This window comes from Momordica charantia, assembly GCF_013281855.1.
Source record: "Momordica charantia cultivar OHB3-1 chromosome 1 unlocalized genomic scaffold, Mcharantia_2.0 BLBB01000001.1, whole genome shotgun sequence".
In the NCBI taxonomy this organism is placed as follows: Eukaryota; Viridiplantae; Streptophyta; class Magnoliopsida; order Cucurbitales; family Cucurbitaceae; genus Momordica; species Momordica charantia.
Window position 1 is genome coordinate 11,687,526 of NW_028275157.1, and position 24,022 is coordinate 11,711,547.

At 33.7% G+C, this 24,022-nt stretch overlaps 4 protein-coding genes across 4 annotated transcripts; 2 read left to right on the top strand and 2 right to left on the bottom strand.

Moving 5' to 3' along the window:
• Positions 1–1,025: 1,025 nt before the first annotated feature.
• LOC111021296 (S-adenosyl-L-methionine-dependent methyltransferases superfamily protein) lies at positions 1,026–4,475 on the top strand. The gene is made up of 2 exons (XM_022298192.2): positions 1,026–1,229; positions 3,679–4,475. The coding sequence occupies exons 1-2, from the start codon at positions 1,080–1,082 to the stop codon at positions 4,321–4,323; spliced, it is 795 nt and encodes a 264-aa protein (XP_022153884.1). The 5' UTR covers positions 1,026–1,079; the 3' UTR covers positions 4,324–4,475.
• Positions 4,476–7,510: 3,035 nt separating this feature from the next.
• BIGYIN (Tetratricopeptide repeat (TPR)-like superfamily protein) lies at positions 7,511–10,323 on the top strand. Its single transcript, XM_022298183.2, has 5 exons — positions 7,511–7,744; positions 8,175–8,313; positions 8,878–8,999; positions 9,826–9,889; positions 9,987–10,323. Exons 1-5 carry the CDS (start codon positions 7,652–7,654, stop codon positions 10,067–10,069), a joined length of 501 nt encoding a protein of 166 aa, XP_022153875.1. The 5' UTR covers positions 7,511–7,651; the 3' UTR covers positions 10,070–10,323.
• Positions 10,324–16,581: 6,258 nt separating this feature from the next.
• AUG1 (HAUS augmin-like complex subunit) lies at positions 16,582–18,716 on the bottom strand. The gene is made up of 6 exons (XM_022298179.2): positions 18,318–18,716; positions 18,097–18,229; positions 17,881–18,015; positions 17,653–17,776; positions 17,024–17,161; positions 16,582–16,896 (listed from the first exon to the last, which is right to left on the bottom strand). The coding sequence occupies exons 1-6, from the start codon at positions 18,571–18,573 to the stop codon at positions 16,789–16,791; spliced, it is 894 nt and encodes a 297-aa protein (XP_022153871.1). The 5' UTR covers positions 18,574–18,716; the 3' UTR covers positions 16,582–16,788.
• A 1,161-nt stretch (positions 18,717–19,877) lies between these two features.
• Positions 19,878–21,705, bottom strand: LOC148213274 (uncharacterized protein At3g28850-like). Its single transcript, XM_088126336.1, has one exon. The coding sequence runs from the start codon at positions 21,234–21,236 to the stop codon at positions 20,058–20,060; it is 1,179 nt and encodes a 392-aa protein (XP_087982462.1). The 5' UTR covers positions 21,237–21,705; the 3' UTR covers positions 19,878–20,057.
• Between the last annotated feature and the right edge of the window lie 2,317 nt (positions 21,706–24,022).

Genomic DNA, 24,022 nt, shown 5'->3' on the forward strand with positions numbered 1-24,022 from the left:
ATGTTGAATCCAATCTATAAGATAAGAAAACATATATTTAAATTTAGCAACAAAATTTTCAATTCAAACTAATTAAAAACATCTAAATCAATAAACTCAACTTTTTCTTTTTGACAGAGATTTAAATAAAGGCAACAAAGAAAAGAGAAAAAAAAAAAACTTATAACTTTCGCCCTTTTGTTAGCTGCTCTTCGATCAACCCGGGTCTTAGTTTGTAGGTCATAAGTATGTTTCTTGTTTTTAATTCCCTGAATCAAACGGATTCAGATAATATGTGTTTGACATATTTATTTTGAAAATAGTTGGATTCAGATAATATGTGTTTGACATATTTATTTTGAAAATTGTTTTCAAATTCTGTGATTAAATTATAAAAATAATTTTTTTTTATGTTTTCAAATTTTGAATTTAAAATTTTAAAATGCGGAATTACATTCTAAAAAAATAAAAACTATTATTTAATGTTACAAATTCATTTCATTTTTTTTAGAATTAAAGCATTTAAAATATACTATATTATAAATTATATACTATTATAAAAGAAAATTTCTACAAGTTTTATAATCAAAATATTAATAAACTAAATAATATTATATTAGATTCTACTTAATATTTAGGTGCAACTACCACTAATTTACCAATATAATGCTAAACATACATCAAACAATTTTTAAAATTGATATTCAATTTCTAAATATGTGACTAAATACATAATAATAATAATAATGCTGCCAACATGAGTTTAGTACAATAATAATTCGTACATATCTCTTTTGTTTGAATTTTTATTGTACTCAAATAATAATAATCATAATCATATAAATAATTCAAATTCAAAGTTTTCCCCTAAATATTATTAGTAATTGTATTTTCAACCAATCCAAGAGTAAGAAAATGCATGTGCGTGTCGAAAGAACAGAAAAAGAAAATGTCATGTGGATCCCACAGCCATGGATTCCACGTCACTGCGTAGCTGGACAACAACTGGTGTTCAAAATTGGATTCCTATAAAATTGGCAGCCATGGAGGAAGCTGAAGAACTACCTCACAGCAACCAGAGAGAGAATAATAGCATATCAATGGCCAATCTTTTCATCAAACAAGCCAAGCAATATGCAGTGGCAAGGCCCAGTTACCCGCCGGAGCTATTCCGATACATCGCTTCGAAAACGCCCCGCCACGACCTCGTCTGGGACGTCGGGACCGGCACCGGCCAGGCCGCTAGCTCGGTAAGTTTCCTTACCGATCTTATGCGATTACCTGCTTTCTTTTAAGGATTTGTAAATCAGAATGATTTCGTCGATTTTGAAATTATTTACAATTGTGGTTTGAATAAACAAAATATAATTTAAAATCTGATCCGATCTATTTGTCGTTCAAAATAGGTCGAATTTGGTAGAATTTTAAATAAAAGTTCACCTCAATTCTGGATTGATCGGAAGAAATCAAAATGAACCAGAAAAGGAAAAAAAAACAATGGGACTGGAAAATGGGGAAGAAAAGGAGAGAATATGGGAAAAAGGAAAAGTCAGGATAGAGTTGTAAAGGTTTTTTAAAAGAGTACTAAAAAAAGTTTTTAAAAAGAATTTTATATAAAAGGGTATAATTGTAAAATAAATACTTTCTTTTTCTTTTTCTTTTTCTTTTTCTCCATCATCTGAGAGGAAAATTTTGGGAAATTTGAATACATGACCCTTGATTTTGAATTTATGACTCTTTTTTTGAAAAAATCTAATTTGTGATCCCACCTCCCCTTATGTTTGATTTCTTCAAATTTTTATCTTTGGAAAAAGACGAATGTAGTCTCCTGGATTAATAAATATACATTTATGATGCATTAGATTTTTACCTGCCTATCCACCAGATTCTAAACTCATGTTTCATATGATTTGAACTCTAAAACAAACAAATTTTTATTTTTTAAATCCTCTCAAACAAATATTGTTATCCACGTGTTTGATCATATTATCTACACACTATCCAAAATCATTGTCTCAAGTTAGGTATGTTACACTTTCAAAATTTTTACTTTAAATTTGTTGAAATTATTTGAAATATTTCTCCATCAATATATTTTACTGGAATGAAGTTCTTGGAAAAAAAAACGTGGTTCAGATCGTTGTCTCGGATCAATACTCGATTCAGGATTGAAGTTATATTGCACTGAGATTGAATAATTTTATCTTGCATTCAATCTCGGTGCAATTTGGTTCGGGACATGATCCGAGACACATCCCGAACTGATCTCAAACCAAGATTGGTCCAAGACACTTCCCGGACTAATCTCCTTGGTCCGAGACAGTCTGGGATGAAGCAAAATTTTTATTTTATTTTGTTTTTTTTGTTAAATCTTTTCTTATCTCATGTAGTTTTATTCGATTCGCTAGATTGAGTCCATGATTGAGTCTGGGATTGAATACGGGATTGAGTACGAGATTGAATCTGGGATTGAGTTCGGGATTGAGTCTGGGATTGAATACGGGATTGAGTACGGGATTGAATCTAGGATTGAGTCCGGGATCGAATCTGGAAAACGATTATTCTATTTTCTATATTTGGAGCCCTACAATCTACTGTAAAACAAATTGGCTGCTTCAAATAGCGCCGAAAATGGAAACCTAACACTAAGTAACGAAAATTTTTGAAGATTCGAGCCAATAACCTCGCTTCCTCCGAGATCCAAGACAATGATGATGTTGGTTGGTGGTGGTGGATGCAAAACGTTGGAACAGATGAAATAGAATGTTCACTGTGGATGGATGAGACGAAGAGTCCGAGAATAGGGAGGGAACGGAGGGAGACAAATGGTTCGAGTATATAGGTTTAGGGTTTTACTTTTGGGAATGTAGGGAGAGGAAGAGTCCGAGAATGAGAATGGAAAGATGTGGAATTTGAAACATGAGAGTAATAGAGTAATTTCACTTCTACAAATTTTGAAAAGGGTCATAAATAAGGGTGGTTGGGTTCACAAATTAAGTTTTTTTAAAAGGGGTCATAACTCCAATTTCAATCATGGGTGGGTCATATATTTCAAATTTCCCGAAAATTTTGTTCTTTTCAAATCATTTCTATATTTCAAACTCTGGAATTTAAAATCATTCTCTTCCAATTTTTATGCCAAGTGTTATGCTTTTTTCCATTTGATCCAAAAGGTTAACTTACTGGTCTAAGTTTTATTTTTCCGTGATTTTAACACTTAAAAAAGTGATCAACGAACCTTGAAAAATAATTAGGTGCGAACTAATCAGTATCAATCTTCCTGAGATTTTAAATTTTTTGAGAAACAGGAAACTATCCTTTTTTCAACATTTTTCTCTCATTTTGGTAAAAAATATAATGATTGTCATTAAAAGATGAGACTGTCTGTTGATCAATAAACACCTAAATATATTTTTTAAAGGAAATCTTTTGCTTTCACATTATATTAAATCATTATATTGAGCATGAACCTCAGTAGTAAACCTCAGTAGTAAAGACATAAATAATTCATTCTCTTTAGATCAGATGTTCGAATTCTCATATCCCACATTGTTGTAATAAAAAAGGAAAAATACTTAGGTGGTGACTAGTCGTATGTTGTTGACAAATAAATTAGACTTTTTTTTTAAACAATGAACTACCAAATTTTTCATGGTGGTCAGTAAGGATTAAGGTACTGACCAGTGACTATTTATGTAGCTTGCTGCACACTACACCACTGTGATCGCCACCGACACAAGTCCAAAGCAGCTCGATTTCGCAGCGAAGCTCCCTAACATCCTCTACTGCCACACCCCACCCACAATGTCCATCGCTGAAGTGGAGCATACGGTGGCGCCACGGGGCACCGTCGACTTAGTCGTTGTTGCCCAAGCCCTCCACTGGTTCGATCTCCCAACTTTCTACACAAACGTTCGACATATCCTAAAGAAGCCGCACGGTGTCATCGCTGCTTGGTGCTACACATTGCCAAAAGTCAACCCCACAGTGGACGCCATCCTCGGTCGCTTCTACACGGTGGACGTGGGACCGTACTGGGAGGCACCGCGTAAGCTGGTGGACGAGGAGTATGAGACGATGGAGTTCCCGTTCGAGGCGGTGGAGGGGGAGGAGGGAACGGGGCCAGTACGGCGGTTTGCGGCGGAGAAGGAGATGGATTTTGAGGAGTATTTGACCTATTTGAGGTCTTGGTCGGCATACCAAACGGCAAAGAACCAAGGGGTGGAGACTTTGACGGGAGAAGTGGTAGAGGAGTTTGACAAGGCTTGGAATGAAGATGGGAAGAATGGTAAAAAATTGGCCAAGTTTCCAATCCATTTGAAAATTGGAAAAATTGGGGAATAATGATTAGATTTTATTATTTTGACTTGAAAGCCACGTGGTAAAGATTTATTGGTCTGAAATATCTACTGAAATTTTAACCTTTTGGGGTTGAATAAATTATGTTAGGCTAAATTAAAAAAAAAAAAAAAGGTTCTGAAGCTTAACATTTGACATTTTGTTTCAAAAATACCCTTATTCCTTTAAAGATTTCAATATAGTACCCTTTACCTTTCATAAACGTTTCAAAAATCTTTAGGCAAAAATTCGTTAATATTTTAAATGGAAGTTGACGTGACAGAATTTTGAACGACATGATAGTTAACGTGAAAGCTAATTGCGATAAGTCTAAAAATAGAAGAAACATGAAAGATGCTATCATTTTTAAAATGAAGATTGTGACAAAATTGGATAAATAAGGGAGAAGTAAACTCAGCTGATAACGAAGGAATAAGACTTCCAGGACATAATTTTTAACTTTAGTTGTCATTTCATATTTGAACTTTAGTTTGTTCAAAATGGTACTTTGAAATGTTTATGAGAGGTCGAGGTATAATATTGAAACTTTTGAAACGATATAAGTATTTTTTTTATAAAGTTGAGTCTTTCTTTTATTTATTTATTAATATTTTTCTTTAGTTTAGCGTTGGTTGAGAAGAATAAGATTGTTTAGTTGGATTTATTGATTCGTGAAAGTGAAATTTAGGGTCGAGAAATAAAGAAGGAAAAATTGGTAGGGATGATGATAATGATTATTGGAATCTAGAACCAATGATGTTTAAGAATTAATTACGTTTCAAAATTGGTAAGGCTTTATCAGTATATATGGTCGAAATTGTGGGGTGGGTGATTCAACCTTTATTAACTTTACTGGAACTTTTGGATATTGAGAAATATAAAAAATGAGTACAGAGGAGACTCAGTATATTGGGTAAAGAAATGCTCGAGGACGAGCATGAATTAGGTGCGGGAGAATTTGATAAGATGAAAAATAAACTCATATTTTATATATTTATTTCGAAATTTATTAATGTATTACGTTTAAATATTTGAATTTAATCATAATTTAACATTTTGCGGCAAATTGAAGATATTCAAAAATAATAATTTAAAAGCGTAATTTTAGAAGATAATGCATATTTCACAAAATTGGGGAGAGAGATATAATTATTATGACGGGACACTTCAAATTGACAATTATGGATTTTTATAATATTTTGTAAATAAAAAGATATAATCAAATTAGAAAATATGACATAATTCTAAATAGATTAGGAACTCTTTCATTTAATTTATTTTCTTTTTAAATAAGAGTTTCTAATTAATTAGGAATTCCTGGAGCTTTTTATTGGAAGATGTATTGTTCCCGTGCCAACAAAAGCTCTCTCCACCTAAAGTCAAGTTCTCTCCACATGTGTGGCTAGCCTTTAATTTTCTAATTGAAAGGTGATTCAAGTCCAATGGTAAAGTTGGAAGACTTGAGTTATATAGGGATTTCTTATTTTTCAAATATTCTGTTTCTTGTTGTTATTATTTATGAACAATTTATGTGAATTAAATTGACATATTAATTCATATTAATTGTCCTACTGCTACCGATGAGTCAACTTATGTGTGTATTTACAGCTTTTTCATGTCTAGTTGATTTTGGTTTAGACATTCTTATTATCATATGCTATTCTTTGATTAATATGGAGCACTATTGTGCCCAATTGATTAATTAATAAGATTTAATTTTGATATTTGGTCTAAATTAATTAAATTATGAGAATTAAAAATTACCACAGCTATTCTGAATAAGTAGACTAAGTTCTTGCATTAAGAAATAAGTTTTGTGCAAACCCTATGATCAATAGTACAATTGGATGAAAATCACATTTTTGTATTGAAAGTTTGGGAAGATTGACTCTTGTTTTTTGTTTTAGTTTTTTTTTTTTAATTTCAAAATTCAAATTCAAAACCTCATTTTATTAAAGCTTTGAGAATTAGTTTTATTGGTACTTGGGATTCTACCTACTTCTACAAATTAGATGGGTAAAATCAGCCTTACCAGAATGATCATATTGGTAAGAATTAATTACTTCAAAAATTAAGTCTTCAAGGTTATCTCAAGTGTAATAAAGCGTGAAATGTTTATTTATTAATTTAAAGATTTTGTATAAAATTTTTAGTTTACATAATCTTTTACTGAAAGTATCTATCGAAGTTTCATAAATATTCTCATTAACATTTTTATAAAGTCGAGACCTCTGTATTTTCACCTATGATAATAGAACAAGTTGTAGAAACCAAACCTCAATTATATTAATTATTGCAATTACATTAACAAACTATTCTTTCTTTTTTTTTTTTTATGCTTTTAGAACTTACTTAGATTTTGAAAGCAAGAAAATGAAAAAATATAATCGTAGAAGTAGCAGAAGAGAGTTAATAAGATTAAGGCTAAATTTAAAAAAAAAATACGCTTTTAAGTTTGCCCTTTATTTAAAAAAATAATACTTCTATTCTTTCAGAAGTTTGACATTACTCTTGATGTTTTACAAATATTTCAAAAACACTAATCGAGCAAACATTCGTTAATATTTAGAATATAAGTTTGATGTCGCAGAATCTGGAACGAAGAAACTTGCTTCGATTGTCTACTCAATTTTATCCTAAAAAATCTTCTTCCTCCATTATTTACTACGTTTACTTCTTCATTGTCTACCTACTTTGCCATAATCCACATTTTAAAAGCGGTAGTTACTTCCACATTTTCTCTCTTTTCAGACTTAATCCACACAAACTTCCACGTTTATTGTCAAGTTGTTCTAATTTCAACACGTTAGTTTCCATTTCAAAATATTAACGAATATTTGTTCAAATGGTATTTTAAAAATATTTACGAAAGATTAATAATAGTATTCAAACTTTTGAAAGGATAATAAAATTTATTATTTTTTGATAAAAAAATATTTATTTTAAAAATAATATTTAAAGATATTCTTTTGTAATTTAATCGAAGTTTAATCTTAAAAAACATACCAATAAAAAGAAAATAATACTCAAATAACTCGAAGCAAATTTAAGCATAGTTCAGTTAGTTAAGAAATTACTCATTTTTTCGGAGTTCAACAATTTTGGTACGGGATTGAACCACCAACTTCTACAATGGATTGACCATTACTTTGACAACTAAATTTTTAATTTTAGCCTATTATTTTTTTAGCCTAAATTAGAGAGGAGAGGTCCAAATTCAATTTCTTCTTCGTCAATCATCTTCCTCATTTCTTTCTCGCTAAGATTCGCGGGATATGTTCTTCTATAAATTGGAAAATTCCATTTTCCCAAATTCGCTAAATTAACAGATTTAATGGAAGCAACAATCGGCAAATTCTTCGAATCCGTTTCTTCGTTCTTCGGCGGTGGCGACCAGATCCCCTGGTGTGATCGTGATGTTATCGCCGTGAGTTTCTCTTCCATTCTCTCAAATTCCAACTTAAACATTATATTTTCTGTTTGGTTTCTGAGCAAAATTAATCAAACACGAAGAACAACAGCGTTGATTGAATCAAATTACGTCTTAACTCGAATTTGGCGGATTAAGAAGCTTAAGCTTTGGATTACGAACAAGGTTTGTGGAAGGGATTGGATTTTTTATTCAAAATTTGGTGAATAATTAATCCAGGGTTTTGTGTTAGAAGTATTTTGTTTCTGTATACATTCCCGTTTTTCCCCCTTTCTAAACTCTGCAACTGAACATTGTTGGGAAAATAAACAGAAGTTTTCTTGCTTGATCAGATTATTGTGGTTTTTTTATGTCCATATCTTTGGAACCACGGTAACATTGCGGATTTCTTGGCTGTGTTTGATGTATACTGCATATTGCAATGCAGGGCTGTGAAAGAGAAGTTGCAGAGGCCGACGAAAGTGCCTCAGAAGAACGCAAGAACGAAAGCATCATGAGGTTGTCATGGGCACTTGTTCACTCAAGGCAATCAGAGGATATCAATCGTGGCATGGCAATGCTTGAAGGTAAATGAATCTTCTGCAAGGAATTTCTCTAGGTATTTTAGAAATATACTTGAATTAGGAAGAGAGCAAATATTTCTTCTATATTCGTGTTGTTGTTAACTTCTTGGTTGTGATTGTTAACTTCTTGGTTGTGAAACTTATGAGTAAAGTTTTTAGGATGTAAACATTTTTAGATGAGCCTACAAAACTTGCATCTATATGACCTCAAAGGCCAGTTTGTATTGTTGTTCTTATGAAGTGCTTTGGCCATTTATAAGATAGTCTAGACTTGTATCATCAAAAGTTGGAGGATGACATCCCATTCCCTAGGACCTAGATGAAGGAAATTAATTTGTGAATCTGGAAACAAAAACTTAAAAACCATAATCTTTTTTATCTTTGAGTTTAATAATAAATTAGCTCGAAAATTGAAATGGGAGAAGGTACTCCCATTTGAAGCCATTATCTTCTTGCTTAATTTTCTCAAATTCTCAGGTACATAAGTTGTTCCAGTAGTTCATAGCTTAATTATCTGCATGGAATATGGATTGGTGTTTTTAAGTCGGATTAGTCTGTCATTTGCAGCTTCCTTAACCAATTCTAAGACCCCTTTGCAACAGAGAGAGAAACTTTATCTGCTGACTGTTGGATACTACAGAAGTGGTGAATATTCAAGGAGTCGGCAGCTTTTGGATCAATGTTTGGAGGTTTGTTTAAGTAATTTACTTTTAGATTCGAAAATTTTATATTTCTATTTTCTAATTCTAAGCCATGTGACTTGGTACCTGGACATAAGTTCAATGGTGACATCACAATGTTTAGCTTCAATGTCTATGTAATAGTACTGCTTCAGCTTTTAATTTTGTTTGCTAAATTATGCATTTGCTTTCTTAGCCTTACAATTTGATGCAACCATAAATTATATCACCTAAGGCTGGACTAGTAACATAAATTATTGCAGGTCTTACCCAGAAAAAGATCACCTATGATTCGATTAATAACATAATTCTTTTTAAAGCCTTATTTTAATGGAAGTGGATGTGTTTTACATTTATAATAAAGTCAAAAGGGAGACCCTTAAAGGGCAGTCCAGTTGGTAAGGATTTGAGATCTTTTGATCATATTGACTTAGAAGTGTAAGTTTGAATCTTCTGGTGAGTTTAATACAAAAGCCTTTTGATGTCTCTCGTGTTCGGGTCTTGGGGTGGGTGCATGTGTCCTTGGTTATAGGAGAGCAAAGCTCCGACTCCCAGTTATATAAAAACTAATAACAATAAATCAATAAAGTCAAAAGGGAGAGAACTGTTATTTCAATTCAACATTTTTCTGTCGCTGCTAAGTTTCTGTTTGATCAATTCTCTTTAATTGCCATACATTACGGCTGTAAAAATACTAGGGAGTTCTTTCTTTTGTTGTTGTTGATTTGGAAGCCTGTGGTCTATCATTTTTCGTATAGGCTATCCGATCGACTTCTTAAGCTGTGTTGGCACTAGTTGATTGTATATGCTAAATGAATTTCCTGGGTTTATGTAGATTGCACCAGATTGGAGGCAGGCCTTGACACTTAAAAAGACTGTAGAAGAGCAAATCGCGAAAGGTATAAGGAGATCTATAACCGTCTTCTCTTGAACCCATCTTACTGTATCGAACCATACACTGAAGTAATTCACATCACACTATGTCTTGAAATGCAGATGGAGTCATTGGTATCGGCATTACAGCGACTGCCTTGGGACTTGTAGCTGCTGGGGTCGCAGCTGCTGTGACTCGAAGATGAAAGGTTTATTCGTTCACTAGAATATGCACAAAACCAGACACTTCCTTCAACCTCAAGAATGGGAGTCTGAAGTTTTCAGTTCAGCCATGAGAAAAATGTTGAACAAGACCAAGAAATTGAAATCAAACTCCTTATATAGTCTTGAATTGTAACCCATTTCTAAATTTAGGATTCCAAAATCTTCTTGTGTTAATATGTTATATTCTTAAATGTGTTTCTCTTTTTATATGAGAAATATTTCTGCTTGTATGTTACTTCTATTCTTACCTGTCTGGCTGTCTCTCCCCTCTCCTTTGAAAAAAATTTCCCCCACATTTGGATAAAAAATGTGGTGAAACTTTTTCTCTTTTCTTGGAAATTACAAAATTCATCTGACTTAGAATTTTTAATTTGAGCAATTAAACACTATCATTGCTGGGTAGAAAATTAATTTTTGAAAATTTTTATACCCTGGTGATACCTAAGAAGTCCGGATACGACACGGACGAGATATGGATACGACACGGACATGGTGACATGTTATTTTTTAAAAATCTAGGACACATACACGGCAAGGACACGTTTATTGCTTAGAAGTTAAAATACCAAAACATCCAAAAATATGTCCAAATCCCTCAAATTCGAAAACCTCCAAAAATATCCCCAAATTCCCCAAATTCGAAAACCCTCAAATTGAAAAATAGTGACGGTTCGTGTCTTCTTCTCCGTTCGCCGGAATTATTCTTCTGATTGCTTGCGCCTTCTCCGACGATTCACCTCGATTTCGTCTACTCCTCCATTCGTCTGCTTCGTCTATCTCAGAGACTTCGTATCTGTCGTAGAGTTGTCCGTTCCCGTCGCCAAGCAGTCCATTTTCGTTCTACCATCATTCCATTTTTGTCCGCTCCTTCTTCTCCGGTCCCCACCTCCGATTTTCTCCGTCGCCGGAGTAGTTTGTCTCCGTTTATCCCGATCGTAAAGTTTGCATTTCAATATATCCTAATGTTGAAAACATTGTTTTTTTTTGTTTGTACTGTTAAACCCTTTTCTTATATTTTTTTTTTATATATTACAATATATCCTAATGTTCATTCCATACCCAAGTAGTATCCAATAGTTGTATATATAAGGTTATATGGGAATATATATAATGAGTTTGATCTTAGCATACAAAGCACCATAACAAATTTGTGCATTTCCCTTTTTGTGTAGCGATATATGGGGATATATCTTATAATGGTTGCCTTGCACTCTTTACCTTTTTGTGTATAGGGATATATTGAGATATATGAGATATATGGGGAAAAAGTGCTCTAACGGAGAGGAACCTGTTGGATCAAATCTGAAATGCGTCCGACGGTGGCTTCCAACAACTGGTGGGAATTTACGAGGAGGGATGAAATTTTTAAATTTTTTCCATTAATAATAATGGTAAATCATGGGAATAAATCTTTTTTGGAGGAGTGAATCAAGCGATTAATGTTGAAATTTTGTAGGGAGCCCACAATAATTAAAGGAATATGATTATAGATTCAAATCTTTTAAATTTCCAAAAGAAAAATAACTATAATAAAAGTAAATGTAATAAATAAGGTAAATCCTACGTGCAGAAATCTAAAATGTGTAAAATTTGAAAACTTTTAACATTTGTGAAATTTGACATTATTCATAAGTTTATGTATTTTTATGTATATAAAAATTAGTTTGATCTATTTTACTGTCAAAGTTTACTATTTTGTTGGGTTTTTGGGCTCAATAGCCTTTCTCAAAAGTTGAAATATGACACTCTCCTCATTTTTATTGTTTCGTAAACATTTGCCGACATCACTATTCACTCCAAATTACTGTCTTATCCCTCCACTAACCTACTCTCCTTCATCTCTCTCGGTGGTTCTTCTCTCTTCTCTCTTCTTCTTTCTTTTTAAATTTTTTAGATTTTTACGGATTGTTTTTTTTTCCAGAAAATCTCTCTCTCTTCTGTTTCATTTTTTTCGAAAAAACAAAGAGAGAGAAAGAAAGAGAGAGAGAAGCGAGAAAGAGAGAGATGAAACGAGAAGGAGAGCGAGAGAGAAAACGAGAAAGAGAGAGAATGAGCGAGAGAGAAAAAGAATCCCGATTATTTGATTTTTGTTAAAGCAGAGATTAAGGAGTCCTATTCCAAAAATTACAAAACAAACACCATTTTTAGTAGTGGTAGAAATTTTTTAATTTAATTTTTAATAAATTTGAAACTTCTTCAAACTTTCTCTTTCTTCAAATTTTCTCAAAATTAAAATAACAAATTTTTTAGATTTTTCTCTACCTCTCTCATCTATTTTGTTTTTTTTTTTCGGTTTTGCATGAATCAAAGAAAAATCCCTCTCTCATTTGTTTCATTTTTTTTTCTAAAAACAAAGAGAGAGAGAAAAAAAGTGAGGGAGAAGCGAGAAAGAGAGGGAGAAAGAAAAAGAAAAGAGAGAGATAGCGAGAGAGAGAAAAATGTTGGAAAATAAAGGACAAAATTGGAACTAGGAAGTAAAAACGTTGTGCCGTGGACGGAACCACTGCCTTGAAAGCAAAATCGACACGACCTCGGTGCTAAATCGTTTTACTGCTGGTATGCTCCTCAAGGTTAACACAACCTCTAATTCAAACAAACGTGCACTCGTCGGAATAGGAGTGAAATCAATCTCGTGCTCAGCGAACTTTTTATAGTGACGTGGTGGCCCAAAAATAGAATTGAATTTTTAAAAAATAAAAATTCAAAAATTATTTTGGCCACCCATGTGTCCTTTGACTAGCCATTTTAATCTCTAAACTTGACACGTTTGCTTGACTTTCTCATTCAACGGTCATTTATCTACATATCCAACAATTCCTCTTAGTTTGCCATGTGTCTTTGACTTTGTAGAAGAAATTTGTCCAAAAGAAAACCAAGCCCGAGCCCTTGCCTCACACCAAGTTTGTAAGCCCAATGCTGAGTCAATGCTTATAAACCAACGTTATTGTTCCGATTTGGGACAACAATATTTGTCATTCCCAACAAAAAATAATCCCGATTATTTGAATTTTGTTACTAATTTGAAGCAGAGATTAAGGAATCTTATTCCAAAATTACAAAATAAACACCATTTTTAGTTGTTGTAGAAATTTTTTAATTTAATTTTTAATAAATTTGAAGCTTCTTCAAACTTTCTCTTTCTTCAAATTTTCTCAAAATTAAAATAAATAGAATTTTTAGATTTTTCTCTACCTCTCTCCTCTGTTTCGTTTTTATTTTCGGTTTCGTATGAATCAACGAAAAATCTCTCTCCTCTTTTTCATTTTTTTTCGAAAAAACAAAGAGAGAGAAAGAGAGAGAGAGAAAAAGAAAAGAGAGGAGCGAGAAAGAAGGAGAGAAAGAAAAAAGAAAAGAGAGAGAAGAGAGAGAGAGGAAACGAGAGAGAGAGAGCGAGAGGGAGAAAAAAAATCCCAATTATTTGAATTCTGTTACTAATTTGAAGCAGAGATTAAGGAATCCTATCCCAAAATTAACCAAATTTATTATTTTTTATTAAAAGATATTCTATTTAAAAAATTCTCCTTTTCACCCCTCGCTCTCTCTCTCCCTTTCTCGTTCTCTCTCCTTTTCACGCCCTCCCTCTCTTTCTCGATCTCTCTTCTCTCTCTTCTCTCTCTCGTTCTCTCTCTTCAATCTCCCACAATCAAGCTTCGGTTCTCCCACAATCGGTTGATTTTATAGTTAGAAAAAAAATGAAGTTTCTTATTTACAGAACAGAAATAGGGTACTTCGTATTTTTTTACATTTTAATTTTGAGAAAATCTGAAAAGAGAAAAAATTTCAAATCCATAAAATTATGAAAATTTTGAAGAGAAAAAAAAATGAAAGTTTGAAATCTGCAAAAATCTGGAAAATTTGAAAAGAGAGAAGAAGAGAGAGAGGGAAAGAGAGAAGGAAACACCGAAAAAGATGGGAGAGAAAGAGAGAAAATATGAGATTCAAATAAAAAAAGAAGGGGAAATGTTTGAGTATGTTAGTGGAGAGGTCGGGCACATATAAAAATGAGGAGAGAGGCCACCTAATGAAACTAAAATTCAGCCCAAAAACCCTATTTTGTTCTATGCTACTATTTATGTCTATTTCTTATGCTTAACAAGTGTTTGATATGGGATTAAGTACAAGTCTAGAATCCACATTCACTTTTTACAATTAGTGTGCGACATGCATCTATCAAACTATCAAGTATCGGATACGTGTCCGTATCCAAAATGAAGTGTTCGTGCTTCTTAGGATGATACAATTGAAACTTTTAAGATCAAATTAAATTATATATTTATCACACTTTTATTTTATTTATAAAAATTATATTCAAAAGAGACAAACATGAGCATAGTTCAACGATAATTGATATCTACTACTTTTCTGTGTCAGAGGTTCAAATCTTCGTCCTTCCATATTTTGTAAAGAAAAAAAAAATGAACTAAAGAAAGATGATGGTCTCTCCCAGCCCAATGGTCATTTTCTTTCTGCCCTTTACCATTTACTTAGTTGGTGCATATCCATAAATATTATTTTGGTTCTTACTTTCGGTTTTAGTTTTTAAAATGTTCGTAGTTTCTATGTTTTCAAATTTAGTTTATTTTAACTTTTGTACTTTCAAAACCTCTGTTTTGGTGTCTATTTCTAAAAAGTGACCATTATGATTTTGATTTGTAAAATTTCAACACAAATTTTATATACAATGGAAATCATTTAATACAAACTTAAAGCTATGTTTAAAAAATATTTAGTGAGTGAAATGTCAGGTTATATTTTGATTAAAATAAATGAGATCAAAATAAAAATGAAGAGGTCAAAATAGTCATTTTTAAAAAATACTATGATCAAAACTAACGTTTCAAAAGTACATGGACTAGAATGAACAAAAATTGAAAATATAGGGATCAGAATAGACGTTTTGAGAGCACATTGACCAAAATAAACGAAATTCTACCTGAACTAAAATAACATTCAAACCAAATATCTAAGTAGGAGTGAATATAACAATGTACGTTTTTAAAGTTCAAATTTTCAGAAAATTCTCAAGAGATTAGCGATTCAATTCTCGAGGTCAGATTCAATTCCTTGTCCCAGATATGTTGTAATTAGAAAGTGGAAAAAATAAAATTGGGATGGGGGATAAGGGTAGGGCTAAGAATACATTTCTTGTCTCTCTATTCCCAAAAATTATATTATCCTCGATTAAATTGGGAATCATGAAATTTCCCACTATTCGAGAAGGCTTTTTGCCAACTCATAATCATGAAATTGCTCCCTATGTCTTGTTTTTGCTTGGTTGTTCAAAGGTTGTTTAGCTTTGTAAATTGTAATCCATTGTTAAGCCAAAGGGACTATTAATAACAATACTACCATTAGGGCACTATCTATTGCTTCTTTCAAGCGAATTCCATTCTATTTATTCTTAAAAAATGTGAGAAAAAAGAGTAGAAAAATGCATATATTAAATTACTCGCCTAAATTTGACTTGATGTTTATTTAGTCCATATCATTTTTAAAAAAAATTCAAGTATCTTCTCAAAAAATAAAAAAAATAAAAAATCTAGTAGGTCCCTAAATTTTCGAGGTTGTTTCTATCAAATTCTTGTATTTCAGTTTTGTGTTTAATAAGTTTGTGTTAACTTTGTTCGTTTAATGATTACACTGCCAAATTCATAAACTTGCTCGAAATTAGTTGACCATGCAATCCTTAAATAATGTTAATGTAGTTATTGCGACAAAAAGTTAAATTGAAAAAGTAAATGACAGTTGTTCACTAGGCATAACAAAAATTAAAAAAACTTGTTTGAATTTTTTTTTGAAAAACTTTGTAAAGTAGGGATTAAACAGAGGTTGAAGATGAACACTGAAGAAAGGAAAGAAATAAATTTACCAGTATAGTTAAGATTCAATTATAGGGCCGTAACCAAACATTTAAATACATTTTGATCCCTATACTTACGACTTTGATTTATTTTGGTACCTATATTTTTAACTAAATATTACGATGGAAATAAGTGAGATAAAAATGAAAATGAAAGAAATTCAATGAGTGAAGTGTTACACTAAATATTGATAATTTTACTTTCATGTTTGTTCTTCCATTTTCATTTTTATCTTACGTATTTCTATTACAATATTTAGTTTCTTAAAACATAGCCCTAAATGTGTGAGTTTCCGTTGAGTATAAAATTTTTGTTAAAAAATTGCAAATAGAAACCAAAATTATCATTTTATAAGAGTACAATAACCAAAACGGATGTTTCGAAAGTAAAGTAACTAAAATGAACAAAAATTGAAAGTGCATGAATCAAAATGAACTTTTTGAAAGTACATAGACTAAAATGAACCAAAGTCGGGACTACAATGATCAAAATAGTATCTAAAACCTACAATAAATCAGCTACTATATATAGCTCAAAGAGTATTATTTTTCATATCACTAAGACAGTTTTAATGATAATTTTCTTTTAATTCTGCATCAACCATTGTTAACCAGGTTCTTCTAACCTATATCTCATTCTTAAAAGACAGAAGATATTCTATTCATCATAAGGAACTCAAGTTCCTGATATCATAATGTTACAAAATATACTCAGTTGAAAATAATAAAAAACATGCATTATCCTCAGTAATGACTATACACCTCTTCACTATCTTCTACTAACATGAATACAGAAACAACACAACGATTTACCGATAAGATTAAACTGTCCAAGAGAAGCTACTGCGTCGTCGTGAGAGCAGAATGCAGCACATCTTCAAGATACTTCTCGGCCACAGCATACTGTCGTTTCTTGTCCTCAATTGCTAAGGCAGCCAAAGCTTTATCCTGTAACAATGGCAACAATTCCGACTTCAATCCCTTTCTTTTTCTCTTGTTGGTGAAGTTAAAGGTTTAGAACCATTTATAGACAAAAAACAATTGGCAGTAGATGAGAAAATGGGGAATGAATTACAGGAGGCAGGTCTTGGTAGCTCCTTAAAGTATCAAGGATGGGCTTCGTTTTCTTCTCCAACTCTTTCCTATGCTCAGCCATATCAACCAGTACCCCATGGCTAATTTCTGGTGAGTAACCAACACGATTAAGCATTGCCTGTCACGTAAAGTACTTCATCAAATCATGTCCGAATTGACATTTGGAATTAGATAACCCTTTAGAACAGAAGACTGCCGAGAGAAATAAATTGTGAACTTACAGTTTTGAAGAAGGAAAGCCATTTTTAACATTTTGCTATGCAAATATAGTTCATAAACTTTACCATAAACATTCATAATGCAGCACACGTCCATGCTCCAAAACATTTTTTAAACACCTGGGTATTGGAGGCCACTCCTTGGATTATGCTCATGACCTACCCCGCTAATCTCTAGGAAGGATTTACGCCATAGGAGACAACAACGGTTTAAAATTATTAAGTTATCCACCTAAGGAATTGAATCCAAGACTTGGAGGATATCTCTAAACATCCTAAACCCAGGCCACCAATTAAGGTGCTCCGAAAAACTCGTGTCGAGATACACACCAGTCTATAAACTTCAAATCCAGTCGATCCTAACTACTAGCAAGACTACAAGAACAAGTACCTTGTAGTTGGCACATTGCTGCATGTACTGCCTCTCCTTGGCAGCCATTACAGCCAAATTTGTCTTCCAATTATCCATTTGAGCTTCACATGGAGGTACATCATCTTCTAGCTGCGCTAGCGTTCTAACATGTTCATGCCAAAGTGACAACAAACAAACAACAAAAGAACACTAAATTGCAAGCATCTCAGAAACACTCTAAGAATCAAAATTTCACTAAAAACTAACCTCTTCAAATATGTTAGTCTTGCTATAGCCTTTCGAGTATGATCAAGCAGAACTTTGGACTCCTTCTCCACCTTCGTCCTCTTCTCCTCTACACTCATTTTTCTCAAAGAAATATCCCCCATTGCCACCAGAAAGCTACATTCAATTCGACGTTCTCTCAACAAAATACTCAACAGACAACAAATCAATGGAGAATAAAATTAGGGATTTCATTACCTACTGAGCTCAGTGTCCCTAATGTTCAACAAATTCGCGACATTCGAAAGAACCTGCGCCGACGAAACCACATTGGAGGGCAAATTCTCCTGCGCCATCCCCACGCTCTCCAAAATCTCCCTGATCCTCGCCGCTAAATCCCCAAAACAAATCAATTAAAAGAAACGATCCCTCAAAAGAATTTCACCAAATAGGAAAAATTAGAGATGACCGGCTCTGACCTTGAGCGCGGTACTCGGAGGCCTTGAGGCGGAAGTCTTTGGCGAGGATCTCGGCGGCGCGTGTCTTGGCCTGAGAGAGGGTGCAGAGATTGTGCAAATGGGAGATGCTCCGAGGAGTGTATTCGAAATCCGGGACCTCCTTGCCGGCCCTCCCGAATTCGGATCCCAACCACTCCTTCACTTCGGCGATCCGACTGCTCGGATCTGATCCCAATTTGGGATCGGAATCCACCGTCGGCGAGATTATGTCGCTCATATTTGGCCGGAAAAAAATGGGTTGATTTTCTCTTCCTAGGGTTCAGAGAAAATAGAAGTCGGAAAATCCCTGTGGAAGAGATCGGCGACGGCTCCGAATATCCCGTCGAAGATAATAGTAAAACGGCGTCGCAGCGATCGAAAAGGGATTTTCTTTCCTTTTTGTTTTTTTGGGTTAAATTACAAATCTAGCCACCGGATATTTTAAAATTTTAATTAATTAAAGTCGATTATTATTCTTTCAGTACAACATGATGTGACGATGAAGATTCGAACTTACGATTTTTTGTTGAAAATAAATGTCTTAACTAATTGAACTTGTCTAAAGTTGTCATTAATGTTTATTTTTAACATTGACATAATCAATATCATCGATTAAAATTAAAATATTTTATAAAATATAGAGATAAACCTAGCTTTTTAAAGCTGAGACTAAAATGACTTACAAGTAGCTAAAAGACTTGGAAAGACTCTAGCCTAACACCAAGAAGACACTCCATACCTAGTTACATGTTCTTTTTTTCATTAAAAAAAAAAGTTGACTTAATCTAAAGTATTAGATCTCGTTGATGCGTGATTTCGTGGTGTCGTACCCAATACAAATTAATTAGTATTAAGATCAAATCGATATTGAGGTGAGTACAGATAATGTCGCATAGTTTTTCAAAAGAGATTCTGCTATTGATAGTGACATGGATTGTCCCACCATCGAGTCTAGGTGCCCTCTCATAGGTGCAGTATCCTTGATCTCATTTGTGTTGCCTTCCACATGGCTTTGTCCCATCGACTTTGTGGGCCTAGTCCTTGCCACGTGATGAGATGTTTTTCTCACCCTTAAAAGTTTTATTCTTATCCAAATTCAAGATTCTCAATTTATTGATGAATTTCAATCTAATGAAACTAAAATTTTGTTAAATTATAAGTTTAGCCTCAAAATTTCGACTTTTGTGTTTGTTTAGTTTCTCCAATTACGTCCCAAAATATTTGACTTAGATTCTAACAAGCCTAGTCATTAACATCGTCATTTGAATGTTCCCATGACATGGTAATTGACGACCCCATATGATAATTTGACACAACATAGCAACATATATGTAACACAAAAAGAGTGGACCAAAAGAGAACAACATTTCAATCTTAAATCTATTCCCTTCATATTCTAGCATCAAATTATTTGTCCTACTTGCCCATCTTTTATCGAGGTAACTTACTCCTAATTCTACGTTAGATCAAATCATCACTTATCACTCAAATCTCAATCTACCAAACATTTAAGTATCAATCGTAAAGCCAACATGAGCTTAATTAACGATAATTGACACATGTTTCTAATCAAGAGGTGATGGATTCGAATTCATCGCACTTTTTCTACAATGAACTGTAAAAATTTATTAGAATCAAAATCCAACGTTGAGTGAATGATTTCGAAATACCTTCCATTTCAACACATTTGTTGAAACCAAAACACAAATCCATGATATGAATTCATAAACAACAACAAAAAGGGCACCTTATCAATCCATTTTCATTGCACTTAGGGCATCTCCTCAAGCCTCCATCTTCCCCAAACAGCTTCCTACTTCCATCACAATTAGGGCATAGCACAAACCTTGCTTCCCCACACCTCCCACACTCCCTCCGCCGCTCCGCCGCCGGAATCCCGTCCAATATTCCGGCCAACTCGCCGCCTTCATTCATCTCCCTAATCTCCTCCGCCCCGCCCACGTGCCTCCCTCCGACGAACACTTGCGGCAGCCTCGCCGGCCCCTTCCCGCCGAGCCTCGCCTCCAGCTCCTTCCTTAACGACGAGTCCATCGAAATGTCTCGCTCGTCCACCGGAACTCGGAATCCCCTGAAGATCGCTCGGACCATACAGCAATCCTCGTATGTCTTCCGGATTCCCCGGAGGCTGGTGAAGTAGATCACGATTGCTCTGTTTTCGCCGCCGGAGAAGTTGGGGGGCCAGTGATTCGAGAACGATGAACTCCGGCGGTTGTTGGGTTTTTCCGAGCATAGTTGCCGAGAAGATAGCGCTCGGATGTAAGTTGAGGCGACATTTGGGTCTAATTTCGCAAGGAAGGATTCTTCGGAAATGTGCTGCCACAGGGGTTTTTTCGGCGACCATGGCGGTATTGAACCGATTTCTTCCCCGATTTTCGCCGGATTCTTGTTTATTGACCCATCAAATCCGTTTTCCGGGGTGGGTTTTGCCGGAATCGAACTGGGTTTTGCCGGGATTGGACTGGGTTTGGCCGGATTGTGATCGGAATCGGAATCGAAGCCGTCATCGAGGCCGTCCATGAGTTCCCACGTGTTGATTACAGAATCAGGGGAGAGGGAATTCGGGTCGGAGAAATCGATGGGGTTGGAGGTCTTGGCCTGGACCGGCGGCGGCCGGCCGGCGAAGTGGGTCTTCGTCGGACGGTCAATCAAGAGGAGGGAGCCATAGGTGGTGGAAGTGAGAGAAACGAGGTGGTGGGTGTCGCCCTTTTTCACCGGCGGGTGGTGGACGAGCGGCGTCGGTAGTGAAAAAGCTCGCCCCACCGCCGGAGAAGAACCGGCAGATTGTGGAGCAGATGACAAAGATTCCGAGTTTCTGGTTCGATTGGCAGCGGCGGTGGCGGTGGCGGTGGCGGTGGCGGGCTTAGAAGCAGAGCAACCCATGAAAAAACAGGGGGCAATCGGAGCTCTCTCTCTCTAGAATCAATGGAGTCTCTGTTTCTCACTCCTCTTTTTGGTGGGGAATCTTCAGAAGATTTCTAGAGAGAGAGAGGTTGGTGAGAGAGAGTTATCAGAAGGGGTTGGGGAAAGTGGTGGGGTTTTGAGGGAGTGGCTACCAAGGAAGAAGATGAACAAGTAGATGATTGAATTTGAAAGTCTGGTAATTTGGTTGGGGATTTGGGAAAGGAAACTTTTTTTTTTTTTTCCAACTTTTGGAGGATTTGTTTTGTTGCATTTAATGTGTTATCCCTTTCCAAGGAAATGTCACCATTCATGTTTTTTTGTTTTGGTTAAGTCCCTTTTTTCTATCCTTTTTGTTTCCCATCCCAAGTTTTTCGTTGGGTTTACCATTATTTTAATAAAAAAAGGAAAAGAAAGGTGTAATTTTTTTTTTTTAGGATTTGGATTGGATTGTAAACTTGATCCCTGATATCAGTACGAGCATGATTCATGATTCAGTGATTAATATATTTCTACTTTTTCTAAAAAATTGTAGGTTCGAACTCCCATCATTTTAATACTTATGTGAAATTTAAAAATTATGCGACAATGTAGATTTCATGTAGGTTTTGCCAACTCTTTTAGTAGCAAATTTGAAGTAGGTTTTGTCGGCTCTTTTGGTAGCATCCACATTAGACTAAAAGAGCGTCTATTAAACATAAAATTAAGATCTAGCTACATATTAGAATCTTTTTACACTAGACTAAATAGTCAAACCTCTAAAATTGAGGAATCTATTTTAGATTTTTGTTATTTTTGGAATAAAAAAAAAGTTTGGGTTCCTTTCACACTCCTGTAAAAAAAACTTAGTGGTGGGCAACATGAATTTTTACTACCTAGTCAAAAGAGAAGTATTGTCCTTTTAAAATACACAATCTTGAAAGTTCAAATACCAAATTTATAATTTAACCTAATTTTTATAGTCTTAAATGTTTAAATGTCCAAATTATCATATTTGTTTTGTTTTTATACTTCAAAATATAATATATTTTAGTACCTTTTTTTTAAAATTACCTAAATTTCTGACACAAAAATGTATTTTAGTCAATCAAATTAACAATCGAAAAATATATCTTGGTGTAGATTATATAAATGTTGTTAGTATTTTTAGTATTTGTGTTCATAATGTTCTTTTATGTTTCTCCACTTTGCTTGTGCAAAAAAAAAAAAGCTTTTGAGTAGTTTTCTAAAGTTACCCAAAAGATTTAAAACAGTGAAAGTGAACCTTCTGAGTTTTGAAATCAAATTCCTTTTGGAGGTAAAAAGTTTTGAACATTCCAAAGTCTCATAGAAAAGTTTGAAAGATAGAACTAAGCACTCAAAAAGCAAAAGAAACTCATAAACATATAAATAAAAGTAATTTTCAATTGAACTTTTCTTATATTGATTTTTAAGTGTTGAATTAATATATTAATACTAAAAATCTTTTTAATTAATTGGATTTGTTTTTAGATATATTAGTAAAGTGAAGTGAATATTTAACCTTCAAAAGATGTCGTTTTCTTTTTCATTAGAAGATGATATTTTTTAGATGTCAGATCATCGTTTTTATATTTAAGTTCGAGAAAAAAATTTATACCCGGATAAATTAAAGGACAAACTTTTAAAATACCTCATTAAATTTAAAAAAAATGTGTAATTTTCAAAGAAAATGATATATATTTAGTTTAAAAAAATAATTTAATAAATGATAATTTAATATATAACAAAAAAATAGCAATGATTTAAAAAGAAAGACAAAATATAAAAGAAGAAATGATTACATCAAGATGGAAACAAGGGAGAAAAAGTTTGAATAAATAGAGGTGTAAATTTGAATTTTATAATTTTGGTAATTCGGCCGCAAATTAGAAAAATGGCGACGAGTTGTTTTACACCGTTGAATGTATGAAGAAAATTTGAAAATTATATTTTAAACTTTCATGGAACAGTTATTAGAAATTTTAAACATGCATCAAACGATATGAAGGACTTAGTGGTAAATTTGGAGTGTTAGTCTATCATATGGAAGTGTAAGGTAGATTTAGTTCCTACAATTTTACTCTAAGAGATATTTCGTCGCATTTATAGAAGATAATATTTTTGATAATAAAAAAATTACAAACCCAACCGGTAGAATTGTCCAATTGTATCTTTTCTGAAAGTCAGTTTGGAGACTCTTCGGTCGAGGAGAGGGACTTGCTATCTTAACCTTTTCTTCTGGGGGTGTAGCTACTATTTCACCGGGATTGAATGATGCTAGGGCTATTTTCCATTAATAAGAATCCCCTTATCCCTACAAGGGGATGCTTTCCTGCCCTCATCTTTGAAAGTAAGACCAAAATGAACTCGATGGTAGGCACTTTTTTTTTATTTTTTTAGTTTACAATTTCAAGTTTCAAAATCTCTCTCTGTAATTTTCCATATGAATCCAAACAAAAGAGTGTAGAAAATTCAGAAGATCACTTGGCTTACAAGAAAGTGGGAATCCAAAACTCCCCATATGAAACCAAAACAGAAAGAGAAGACAGTGATGATGAAATTGAAGCAAAAACAAATTGAGGAAGATCGAAAGAGACCTAATGTTTTACACAACTAGCCACAAGCAAGAAAGCTCGTGAGCAGTGGCGGAGTCAGAAATTTTCTTATTCGAGTAAAATTTTACAATCTAGAGGCAAATTAGGGAGGAACTCTAAATTCTTAAGTATTTTATAGGGTAAATATATGTTTTAATCCCGAACATTTTAAAA

Coding starts and splice junctions, on each gene's coding strand:
- LOC111021296 (XM_022298192.2), top strand. CDS start 1,080: ATGGCCAATCTTTTCATCAAACAAGCCAAGCAATATGCAGTGGCAAGG. Junction 1,230..3,678: donor CCGGCCAGGCCGCTAGCTCG/GTAAGTTTCCTT, acceptor CTATTTATGTAG/CTTGCTGCACACTACACCAC.
- BIGYIN (XM_022298183.2), top strand. CDS start 7,652: ATGGAAGCAACAATCGGCAAATTCTTCGAATCCGTTTCTTCGTTCTTC. Junction 8,314..8,877: donor TGGCATGGCAATGCTTGAAG/GTAAATGAATCT, acceptor TGTCATTTGCAG/CTTCCTTAACCAATTCTAAG. Junction 9,000..9,825: donor TTTTGGATCAATGTTTGGAG/GTTTGTTTAAGT, acceptor GGGTTTATGTAG/ATTGCACCAGATTGGAGGCA.
- AUG1 (XM_022298179.2), bottom strand. CDS start 18,573: ATGAGCGACATAATCTCGCCGACGGTGGATTCCGATCCCAAATTGGGA. Junction 18,016..18,096: donor AGGGACACTGAGCTCAGTAG/GTAATGAAATCC, acceptor AATTGAATGTAG/CTTTCTGGTGGCAATGGGGG. Junction 17,162..17,652: donor AGCAATGTGCCAACTACAAG/GTACTTGTTCTT, acceptor TTTACGTGACAG/GCAATGCTTAATCGTGTTGG.
- LOC148213274 (XM_088126336.1), bottom strand. CDS start 21,236: ATGGGTTGCTCTGCTTCTAAGCCCGCCACCGCCACCGCCACCGCCACC.